Consider the following 12924-nt stretch of genomic DNA (forward strand, 5'->3'; position numbering starts at 1 on the left):
AGCTGGAACATTTCTGATCAGAAATGTCTGACGTTAATAAACCTAAAAGGACTCTGATTCTTCCCAAATACGTCAAAGTGACAAAGTGAGAAACAAAACAAGGAGATGTATAGGAGATGATTTAGAAACATGGAGACGACTGAAAGAGGAGAAGAATCTGAACAGTGACACCGGCTCTGCCTTAGAACCACTGAGAACCGGGGCCACGGTCTCTGCACCTGGTCCCAGACCGGCGGTGTCTTCTCCCAGGGCCGGGCTACGGTCCCTTCTCCTGGCCCTGGTGAACAGACTGCCAGTCCGGGACTGGTGAAGAGACCAGGTACTGGTGTAGGTCTTATCTCTTGCCATGGTAGCTCCTTGTAGTTCAGTGTTTTCTGTGGAAGTGACCTCTTCATGTAGCGGTGTGTAATATGAAAGGGGGGGTTCGGTAGTCCAGCATCTGTGGTTCAGCCGGGGGGGGTCAGTTTCTTATAATACTGGGGGGGGGGTTATGGTAAAGTAGCGATCTGTGCTGCTTGTACGTGAATCTTAAGGCTCATTTCCCTTTTCCCCATCTCCTAAATCTGTGTAAACTTTCATTTGAGTGGGCAGGACGTTTGTCCTGTTCTTTTATACATTAGACTTATGTAGAATAATTCTGGTGATGATTTTTTTGTATGAAATTTGTGGTGGCAAGGATTAGTGGAAACGCTAGTAGTAGATGCTCATGCAGGATCTGTCATCCCCTAGTCTGGGGGGAGGAGGAGAGGATACCACGCTCTACAGTGTTTGGAATGTGATTGCAGAACCAGTTTTGGCCACAGTCCTACATCCGGCTTGTTTAGTTCTTCCTGTGACTATGGAGCTGGAAAATATGGATTTAAAAATACTCATATCAGTGACAAAAATGATGAAATATGTTATGATATCTACGGGACATATGTCAGGTACTCCAAATGTAACACCAGAAAAATACTGTTTGTGTTTATTTTATTGTACACATTAGTTTGGACCCTGTCATGAACTGAAGACACGTCCAGGTCTGGAAACTTCCAGAGGATTAACTGGGTCAAAAATCCTGGTCTGTTTAGGACCGCTTTCTCTTTGTGAACACAATTGCATTGACCAATTTTTTTACCTGCTTTTTATTTTTCACTCTGTTTTATTGCTTGTTTTATACTCTCCTGTTTTATTGTACAGTGTCCTTGAGTGCCAAGAGAGGCGCCTATAAATAAGATGTATTATTATTATTATTAATATTATTATTAAAAATGCATGACTGAATGAATGACTGAATGAATGAATGAATTACAGTGATTCAGCTTACAGTGTTAATTTATGTTACGTAATATGTTTGTGCTTTTTGAGGATGTGTAAATTTTTTTTTACAATTTATCATTTAACTATCAACTACAGCAATTACGTCATAAATACACAGACCACTTCTAACTGACCTGTTATCTGTACACATTATAAGCTTTCTTTGTGTATATTCACGCCACGTCAAATACCACACACTGACGGTTAGGGTTAGGGATATGTGAACCGCAGATTTTAGCATAAACTGACACACAACCAAATGGCATTGAAAAACACACGAAAGGTCACAAATGTGTACGTATTAGGGGTGCAACGGTACACATCAAAGTTGTACCATTCAGTACGACCATGTACTGCAGTACGGCTCATTTGTCATTTTCAAATTACATTCCCAGACAACTCGTGGTTTATATCAGAGCTTTGCAAGACGACTGAGTTCCAGAATTCTACCGTCATTGGTTGGAGTCGGATGCAGAGCACAGCCCTCCTACTTCCAAATACCAACTCAATATTAACATTAGTATCACATTAGTAAAACCTCCTCTGTCGTGGCCATGTTTGTTATTATTGACTTTCTTCTTCTTCTTCTCAAAAAACTTTCCTCTTCTTCATGGTATTTGTACAGTATGGTTAATTAAGAGCGGCGCCCTTTGGTGGATTGATTGACAAACACTCATTCCAACGTACATGATGCATATCAGTAGGGGTGTGTATTGGCAAGAATCTGGCGATATGACACAAATCACAACGCTTGGATCACGATACTATATATCACGATACTGTTAACAAGGCGATATTTTTTGATTTGTTTCTTTTTTTTAAAGATTATTTCCTGGAAAAACTTAAAGTGCACCATTTGGATAAATAAAGTTTTAACAGGCGAGTTTACCAGTACAAAAACACACTAAGTAACTAACTAATTAATTTTGTTTTACAAAACATTACAGTTTCAGATCCTGCTTACATGTTCATATTCTATTAGTTGTGAAAAGAATGCATAGTGCACAGTCCCTGAATCATCCAACATCAGAACTTTATTTTTGTGCAATTCCAATTTAAAAAAAACTAACATCTTTCAGACGGTAAAAAGTGCTTTTAGGATGACTGAAGTAACTATTATCAATTTCAAAAAACTACATATATGACCTGCAGTATCATAGTACTACTGTTGTAGTATACAAACAACGAAGCAAAATACTCATGTGAATAGAGATGTAACAATATGAAAATTTCATATCACGGTTATTGTGACCAAAATCATCACGGTTATCATTATTATTGCGGTATTGTTGTAATGTGTTCACAATGTTCAAAAACTACTTATACACACACTGAAATGATGTAACCAAGTTGTATTTTGAAAAAACAAATAAATAACACACACAATGTACTTTCTGTTGCAGGAACATTAAAATATTAACATGTCAACATCAAACATACAAATGTGCATTAAAGATAGCACCTCATGGCCAAAACGGATATCTGTTGGGGTGGAAATTAATAGGATTTTATCAATATTAGTGCTATTGTGGATTCTATTTACCAATCCAATTCCTTATCAGTTCTCCTATTTACTCCTGAGGTGTTTTTGAGTGAGAAAAAAAGTAGTTGGACAGGTCATAGTGGAGTTTGTCTGAACATTTTCCAGATCAAATCATTCACAGTGTCACACATATCCACTATTGTACACACACAAACAGAAAGTGAAACAGTCCTATTTTCCTGAACTATTTAATGAACAAATGTAAATGTTCTGAAAGAATGAGGATTTTAAAACATGTTAGGCTGATCTGATCCAGACTGGTCAGTGGTTCAGTCCTGGTCAGTGACAGACCAACCACAACAGTGTCATATGGTCCAGTTCCTCTGGAGGTCAGGCACTGGATTTACTGTTGAATGTCCTTCAGTTCATAAAGCCTCCTCTCCTTTGGTTTTTACACACATCATGTGTCTTTGTACAGCTGAAGTTCACTGGTTTGGGCTCATTTGAACTGACTAGAGTTTGTCCTGAGTATCTGTATTGAGACGGTTTCTCTGCTGGGTGAGGATCTGAAGCAGCGGGGGCCGGGGAGGGTTTTACAGTAGTGCGAACCCATTCCGTGCACGTGTGCACTCGTACTGACCAGGTCCGTGCCTCGCTCACTCGGACAAACCAGGTCTGCGCTCGTACAGACCGTGTCCATGCACTGCTCGCTTGCTCGGACGGACCCAGGTCCGTGCGCGTGCAATCAGACGGACCGGGTCCTTGCGGGAGCCCATTATCCCAAAACTCTGGAGCTCTGTCCATGCAGGTGCCTTCCACCGTGTTTTCAGAGGCCAAACATTACAAAGTGCATGCGCACGCCTGGAGTGACGCTGCTTCTCCAGAGAATGAGCAGCATCACTGTGATTTTCAAAGTGCGGTAATCGAACACGGTTATTGTGATAATTAGAATTTTAACTGTAATACTAACCGTCAGAAATTTTACCGCGGTTTATCATTATACTGGTAATCGTTACATCCCTACATGTGAATATAGAAATAAAAGAGCACGATAAACAAAAAAAGATAAACAAAAATTAATCTTAAAAATATACTTAAAAATATCGATACAGTACTTTTTAATATCGATACAGTCTCATGAAGTGAAATATCACGATATATTGCAGAACTGATATTTTCTTACACCCCTGCATGTTAGTATGAAGGCAGTGACGCATGACAACATTAAAAATGGACAAACCTATTTATGTACGGAAAGGAACAGAAATTATCCTTAAGACTCTCCATCAGCTCCCAGGTATGTTTTGGCGCAGAGCCAGGCTCCAGCCCACCTCTGTGTCCAAACCGTCCCGAACCGAACTGTGACTCAAAGACCATAATATGTACCAAACCGTGGAGAACCTGTACTGTTGCATCTCTAGTACGTATAGCAGCCAAATGCCATAAGAACTGGTGTGACATACAACAGGATTTCAAGAGATCAGTCTCGCAATTTCACACGTGGAAGTTTGACATTTAAAACAACCCTTAAAGCCTTAAAACTCTGGTGTTTAGCTTCCATTATTTATGTGGGACAGACAGAATGGAGCAAAGACAGACAGGAGACCCAAACCATCTGAACCGGTCCAACATGTGGTCAATCCTGTCTCCAAGTGTTCTGACTGATGGTCCTCTGTGCATCTGTGAAGGACCAACTATGGGACAGGTGAGACCCAGACAGTCTCACAATACATGCTTCAAGGCAGTGGTTCCACACCTTTTTTGTCTCCTAACCCCATTTAAACATCACTAGAGACCCCACACATTCAAAACTGACACATTTTTTTACTAAAATTTATTTGTTTTTGATCATGTAACAGTTTGCTATACTATGTTGCACATAAACATTAACAGGGCTGGGTATCAGCGCCAATTTCCATAATCGATTCGATTTCGATTCATAAGGTTCTGAATCGATTAATCATGATTCGATTCAATTCGATCCAGTATCAATCTGATTCAGTATTAATTGATTGATTCAGATTAATTTAGTGATACCAAAGTACAATTTTGAGTTGTAACCTGATTATTTGACTACCGCAGTCATGCAACACATCAATACTGGTATCAATATTGATATTAGAAAGGAAATAAATAAGACATTTCAGCAGGAAGGAGCTGAATCTGCTTCTTCGTCATCTTTATTCTGTTATTCTGTGGTGCACGCGTATTGTTGGTCGGGGAGCGGGGGGGGGGTAGTACAGTGGTCGGACATTGTTGCTTTACAATTCCTCTAACTCCATACTCAGCTATAGGTGATAGTATGGATCCAAGTTATAATTCCAAGAACGACCGGCTTCCACGACTCACCTCAGAGAGCCTCTGGCCGGCCAGTTCCTTCACACTGCGGGTTCAAGTTTGAGGCCGGGAGGACCAGTGGAGGGGTTTTCCCCACCCTTCCTCTGCGTCTTTTCCACGCCAGAGCCGTCGCGAGCGAGACCAAAACGCCCCACCTTCCCCAGGGGTTCGCAAAATAGAGCCGCCCACGCTTCCACGTACTCCCAGTCCTGCTCTGAAAAATCAATCTCATCAACTATTAATCGATTACACAAAATTAAAATGAAATCGATCTAAGATTGATCAAATTGATTTTTTTTTACCCAGCCCTAAACATTAATAATGTTAGAGGACATTTAGTCTATATAATGTATATTCTTGTGGACAGAGGCAGTAAATCCAGGTGTAGATTACTGCACAAAGGGAGAATTTTATTTTCCGTGGTCAGGATATGTACAGTCAGTCCAGCTTGGATTTACAAGGCTGACAATTAATACTGAACAAACAAGAACTCAAACTATGAATTATGAAAGAGCTGCAGCATATGAAACGGACTGCAATGAACATTTGACAGATAAACAGAACCACAGTGCTGCAGTCGTCGCTTTTCCATTGATCCTCAAATTGCGCAAATATAACTTGCGCATAAAAATGTACCTAATGGAAAAATGACAATTTTACCAAAGTCTAATTTTTCGATTAAAAGTTTTTGTGCTGGCAAGAGGTGGGTTTTTTGGGCGTAGCACAAATGGTATATCATGCAAAACTGCAATGGAAAGACCTTTTTTTGCAACTAGAGTCAGACGAGTTAAAAAAAACAGATGTTGACATCTGTTACAACAATAGAAGTTGTGAGCACACACCAGGAAACCCAATCAATTTTTAATTTAGTAGGAGATAGAGGGGTAATATAGAATAATAATGAATATATCTGAATAAATCAGCGCCATATTTACGTTCATGTTTATGGAATGACTTCTCGTGTCATCTCGCAATAATAAATAAACAAAGGGTTGCATTTGTGATTTAATGGATAAACCGATTTTACGCACTTCTGTTTTTTCGACATTTAGTAAATATTGGTAAAGTTTTGCGCAGATGTCCGATGGAAAAGAAACTAGTTTCAGCTTCAGAGTTTGTCATGTCTTTTATGGATTGTGATTGTCTCTCTCAACTCACCATATATTTTTTATTAGTAAGTTTTTTCGTTTTTTTTAATCAATTACTAGAAATTTCAGGTGACCCCATTTGAATCCCAGGTGACCCCACATGGGGTCCCGACCCCAAGGTTGAAAAACACTGCTTTAAGACTCCGACATACTCTGCAGAACAGAAAAATGGTTTTGTTTTCTGAAGGTGGTAAGAACAAGTACTATGTAGATGTGGAGATGGTCTGTGAGCACCTTGAAGGGCAGCTCACTGATGCTAATCTGTGCTAATGCTAACCCCTAATGCCAAGTAGTGTGTATGTATTAGGATGATTATATGTGGAGACTAAATTTACCTACAGCAGGGCTGTCAAACTCATTTTAGTTCAGTTCCACATTCAGCCCAATTTGATCTCCAGTGGGCCGAACCAGTAAAATAGTAACAGTGAGAAAAGTAAAATTATATTATGATCAGGTTTACATCTACAAAGTTTCCTTAAAAACCTGAATAATATAAACAACTTGAATTGTCTTAAGAAAACAAGTGCAATTTTAACAATGTTATGCCTGTGTTTATCGGTTTATCATTTGCACATGTGCGTTATGATTGCACAAAACATTTAGTAACAGGCAGAATATTGGTCAAATTGCATTTACTTTACTTAAGATATTTCTATTTGTTCACATTTGTTCAGGTTATTCACATTTTTTGTAAAAGTATAGTTTGGTAATGTAAACATTTTCATGTAATTTTACTTTTTTACACCAAAAAAAAAACAAAGACAGAATTTGGGGTTGTCTTTATTTATAGGTTATTCTGATAATATTTTACTGGTTCCGACCCACTTTAAATCTAATTGGACTGTATGTGTCTGTATGTGGAACCTGAATTAAGATGATTCTGACACCACTGATTGTTAATATCTTCAGTGTAATTCTTGCATTTCACAAATTCATCCCGCGGGCCGGATTGGAAGCTTTGGCGGGCTGGATTTGGCCCCCGGGCCGTATGTTTGACACCTGTGATCTACAGGGATAAAAAAGACAGTTAACCTTTAACCTTTTAAGCCACACCCACTTCAAATTTCTAACCAATCACACAACAGTTCTTGGACATCACACAAGGAAAAAGTTCAGCCTGGATGACGTGTTCCAGTGTTCAGTACAAACTGCAAAAACACAATGACATTATTTTGTTCTCAAACACATTTTCATTACAAGGACTTTTGCATTTTTCTGGAGGAACTAGTTTATATGTTGACTTTAATTCACTGGAACCATCACCTTTAAACTGTGAATCTTTAACACAAACATTACAAATATTAGTCTTTATTTTTTTAACTTGTATGTTAGTTCCATGTTCAGTTGGTATCAGTGTTGTAGGCTGAACTGACAGATGTGTTTACAGATGTTATTGGACTGGTTTGGTGTTGTTTATGTCTATAGATATTTTTATATATACATTTATACTGTTGTTGTTCTTTTTTCTATATAGATATTTTATCCTTTTACTTTTATACTTTTTATGGTTGTTGGTTCTGGAATAAAGGACAAGTTGTTTGTCCTTTTCATATTTGTCCTTTCTTTTTCGTCTATTCAAATTAAAGAAAACAGTCAGTAGATTAACCGATTACAAAAATAATCAACAGCTGCAGCTCTACATCCTAGTGCACATGGACCACACTGAAGGGACACCAGAGAACATGTGGTCAATAGCCTGTAAAAATGTTTAGTGCAGATACATGAGTGATTACAGATGAAAGAATGCAGATCCAGTTTAAAGGAGACACTGTGCAGAATGATGAGCTTTAGGATCCAGCTGGTTCTGCTGTTCTTCTGTTCTGACTACAGCACTAGGGCTGTTAGAAGATATCGGTTCTGCAATATATTGTGATATTTCATTTCATGATACTGTATCGATATTAAAAAGTACTGCATCAATATTTTTAGGTATTTATTCAAATGCAGATATGGTGGATTTTCATTTTTATTTTTCTTTATTGTTTATATCTTTATTATTATTTAACACTATTTTATTAAATAATGGTTATTTGAAGCATCCTAAAAGCACTTTTTACTGTTTTTACTGAGAGCAGCAGATGTTAGTTCCTTTAGAAACCAGGAGAATTAGAAAAAAATTTGTAATATAGCATTAGATCCTGTCCTGAAATAAAAATATGTTTAGTATTTGTGCATATTTCTGTTGTAATTCAATTCTTCCAGGAAATAATCTTAAAAAAAAAAAAAAAAAGCCTTTTTAACAGTATCTGATATATCGTGATATATTGTATCGTGATCCTAGTATTGGGATTTGTATTGTATTGCCAGATTATTGCTAATACACAGCCCTAGACAGCACAGGGCAAAGAAAACACCACCCAAGATGAGTGTGAGTCTAAAAACAAACAAACAAACAAACTAGGGATGTAATTATTACCAGTATAAGGATAAACTGCGGTAAAATTCCCGATGGTTAGTATTACCGTTTAAATTCTAATTATCATGATAACCGTGTTTAATTACCGCACTTTATACTCAAACTTGATCTGGAAAATGGTCAAACAACGGCTATAAGGTTCCATCTTTAATATGCATTTGTACATTTGATGTTTACATGTGAATATGGATTTTGGATTTGTTTTATTTGTATTGGCTGTTATGTAAACTGTTTACTGTAATGGCAACATATCTGAAGAAAGGGGCAGGTATTATACGTTTTCTTCATCCTGCTCCATTCCAATTATTTAGATTGGAATGAATAAATAAATGAAAATGAAAATATTTGACTGTTTCTGCCAACAGAAAGTACAGCGTGACTATTATTGTATTTGTGCTTTTTTTTTCAAAATACAACTTGGTTAAATTATTTCAATGTGCGTATTCGTACTTTTTGAACATTTGAGCACAATTTCAACAATATCGTGATAATAATGAAAACCTTGATCATTTTGGTCACAATAACCGTGATATGAAATGTTCATATGGTTACATCCCTAAAACAAACAAACAAACAAACACGGACAGACAGACAGACAGACAGATGTGCCATGTCAGTCCACGCAGGGCCAACACCCTCCACCTCCGTCCCTCCAGCGGCTCCAACAGCCTGACTCAGCCCAGTCATCACGCACTAGAGGCGGACTGCACCGCCTCAAACCTCCGCTGGAGCCTCCGTCATCTGTGCACGAGCCTGGTGCACCGCGGAGTAAACAACAACAACAACAACAACAACAGCAGCAGCAGCAGCAGCAGCACTCACCTACGTCTGCGTTGCAGAACGCCTGTTGCGGATGCACCGGAGCGCAGCTGCACGCTTCCGTGAGCTCCTCCGCGCGCCACAGGACCAGCACCGCGAGCGTGCAAAGGATGCCGTTAACGGAAAACGGCATTTTCATCAAGGCTATGTGCGGGAGTTCCACCCCGGTGCTCTGCCTCTGAGCTGTGCGCAGATGCGTCGGTCTAGTCGGTCGGTCTAGTCCGGCTCCAGGCGCCGTCCCCCTCCGCTTTTCTCCGTCTGGACCCACCGGAACTGGGCGACGTCGGCTCCCGGGGCCCTGCTCGGTCAGCGGCGGCAGAAAGGTGCACTTGGACGGGGCTGCTGGCGCGTGTCCGGTGGTGGTGGTGGTGGTGGTGTCTGTCCGGTGTCAGCGGCTCTGTCGGGTCTGTTTTCGTTTGGGAGATCAAGGCGGTTTTATAAAGCTGCCCGTCCGACTCCTCCCCCGGCGGTACCGGCTGCACCGGCAGGGGGCGCCCGGTGGTCCGGTCTGGATCCACCAGACGGAGGATGGATGAAAAAATCTGTCATCAGGTTTGGAATTAGAAAAGCCATTGAATTTCCAGCAGTGATTTTTTTTTTTTTACACTGAAATTAAGAATCTGAATTTATTGCATCTGATTTTTTTTATTCTAAATTTATAAACATAGTTGAATTCAGAGGGAAAAAAATCGGATACTTAATTTCAATGCAAAAAAAAAAAAATTCAGATACTTAATTTCAGTGCAAAAAAAAAAAATCAGATACTTAATTTCAGTGCAAAAAAATTCAGATACTTAATTTCAGTGCAAAAAAAAAAAATCAGATACTTAATTTCAGTGCAAAAAACACCAGATACTCAATTTCAGTGCAAAAAATTCAGATACTTAATTTCAGTGCAAAAAAAAAATCAGATACTTAATTTCAGTGCCAAAAAAAAATTCAGATACTTAATTTCAGTGCAAAAAATTCAGATACTTTATTTCAGTGCAAAAAAAATCAAAATACTTAATTTCAGTGCAAAAAAATGTCAGTGCTACAAATTCAATGTGTTTTATAATTCAAAATCTGATGAGACAGATTTACTTCCATAGAGCTGCAGTTATGTTAATATGAAACAGACATGTTTAAAAATGACAACAAAAAAAAGGTCCTTTATTCCAGAACCAGAAACAACCACAAAATGTATAGTTGTTTCACTAGTTTTTTTTTTTTTTTATAATTTTCAATCTTAATTCCTATGTGGCATTTTAATTTCCTAACTGACTCAGAGGTGCCACCAACTGATTGCACATTACTTATAATATTTTAATTGTATTTTAATTGCACTTTATTGTATTTTTAAATGGTATTTTAATCGTATTTTATTTCTATTTCACACTGTAAAGCACTATGTGACTGTCTGTGAAAAGTGCTTTAGAAATAATATTTAGTTACTTACTATGTAGCTACTCGTGCCTTTATGGGAATTGTGACACAGTGACATAAATGATATGTTTGTTTTTTTATGTTTTAATTAAAAATAATAACAATAATAATGTTTTTTTTATAAGTAAGTAAAATTTACTTATATAACCCTTATCTCAGAGAAACCTCACAAAGTGCTTCACACATTAAAAGGATACAAGACAGCAAAAAAAAAAAAAGCTTTACAGATTAAAAGACATAAGACAGCAACACACAAAAAGAAAACAAAGTGCAAAAATATGTCAGATATCACATATCGTATAGCAGATATGACCATATTTGGATGTTCAGAGGCTCCGTAGTTACCATGGAAACACCGTTGTCATCTTCTCCAACATTGATTCGCCAGTAAAACCCATAGAGTTGGATCAGTGACAGTGGATGGACACACTGGGTTTATGTTCAGTTAATGATATATTTTGCTGAAAAAGTCACGCTTCCTTAAATGTTCTCTGTTTCTGTTCTCTCAACTTTAATCTGTGCTTTTATGAACATCTACAGAAGTAAATTAAATATAGGAAAACACCTGATTTTCACTGAAAAAAGCACTTTAAAAAGGTTAAACAGAAAAATTTATTTGGGAACTGACACTAAACTAGCTCTGAGTCTGTATGGGTTAAATATTCCACAAAAATTGCATACAACAAAACGGAAATGAAGATATCAAATATATGGTATATGTGTTTATTAACATTTTTGATACATTCACACTAAACTTATAATTACAAGACAGACAGATTACAATCACTATTAATACTCTGAAAAGTGCCAGACCCTAAACCTATTTAAATAAATCAAGCAAATTTAAAAGGTTAAACAATAAAATGCCCCCCCCCATCTCATTTTCAGACCGTTTTTCCTAAAATTGTACCTGTACTTGTAAACTCACGTTTGTATGTTCCTTTGTTTATATCCAAGAAAGTAATACAATGGTATAAGACTTTAGTTTAACCAGATAAATACACACATGTACAAACATGTACAGGTATTGGCAGAAGTTTAACCTTCATTAACCCATAAAAGACCCAATGTTACTTTTGTGGCACTTCCCAAATTATTTTTTCCTGTATATTTAACCTTTCTTAAGTGATTGATCACCATTTATTATTACATTATCATCTGTATTTTTGCATTTTTAAGTGAAAAATCAGGTATTTTCTTATATTTAATTCACTGATCATGTAGATGATTAACCTTGCTGGAGATCTGCGCTCTCCGAGTGCTTTTCTGCTTGATTTATGTTTTGTTTTTGTTCATTTTATTGGCTAATCTGGCTGTTTTTTTTCTCATTTTGTTGCTTAATTTATTCCTTTTTAACATCATCTTAGTTACATGTTTTGCTTATTTTTACCACATTATTTATTATTACCTCCGCCAAGGAGGTTATGTTTTTGCCAGCGTTGGTTTGTCTGTCTGTCTGTGTCCAAGATAACTCAAAAAGTTCTGGATGAATTTGGATGAAAATTTCAGGAAATGTTGATACTGGCATGGGGGGGTGCACTGATCTACCTAGTCTTGTTTTTTTTTCCACATATATATATTTACTTCTAGGATATTTACTTTTTTGCCACTTATGGGCAAGGAACCAAATATGGTAACTTCACTGACCTTGATTTTCTACATGACAAATAAAAACTTTTGAAAACTTTCCCAAAGGTAATAAAATCTGATTATGTCCTCCAATAACACACTGAGGCTGAATTATTTAATTTCAGAGTGTTTCTATGAGTGAACTATAAAGGGTTAAAGATGTTGAACCAAATGCAAATAAAGAATACAGAGACAAAGTGAAAATGCCGTGTTTGTTTTATTCCATCTTATACTGAGAACCGCAGCACATGTCTGAGTTTCCTCAGTAAAATGAGTGGACGTGTAAACCTCTGAACTCAGACATGTCCCAGCTCTGCCTCTGTTCCGTCAGCAGGGGGCACTATCCCCCACCTTTAACCACATCTGAC

The 12924-nt window shown here is 37.6% G+C and overlaps 1 protein-coding gene across 1 annotated transcript in view; it reads right to left on the reverse strand.

Moving 5' to 3' along the window:
* The window catches only part of timp2a (TIMP metallopeptidase inhibitor 2a), a 66948-nt gene extending 57032 nt beyond the window's left edge, over nt 1–9916 (reverse strand). Inside the window, exon 1 of the mRNA XM_030121979.1 lies at nt 9506–9916. Within this exon, the coding sequence (XP_029977839.1) occupies nt 9506–9641 (136 nt within the window). The 5' untranslated portion in view covers nt 9642–9916. The remainder of the gene's footprint in view (nt 1–9505) is intronic.
* Between the last annotated feature and the right edge of the window lie 3008 nt (nt 9917–12924).

The sequence above is a fragment of the Sphaeramia orbicularis genome, chromosome 19, assembly GCF_902148855.1.
Source record: "Sphaeramia orbicularis chromosome 19, fSphaOr1.1, whole genome shotgun sequence".
Lineage (NCBI taxonomy): Eukaryota > Metazoa > Chordata > Actinopteri > Kurtiformes > Apogonidae > Sphaeramia > Sphaeramia orbicularis.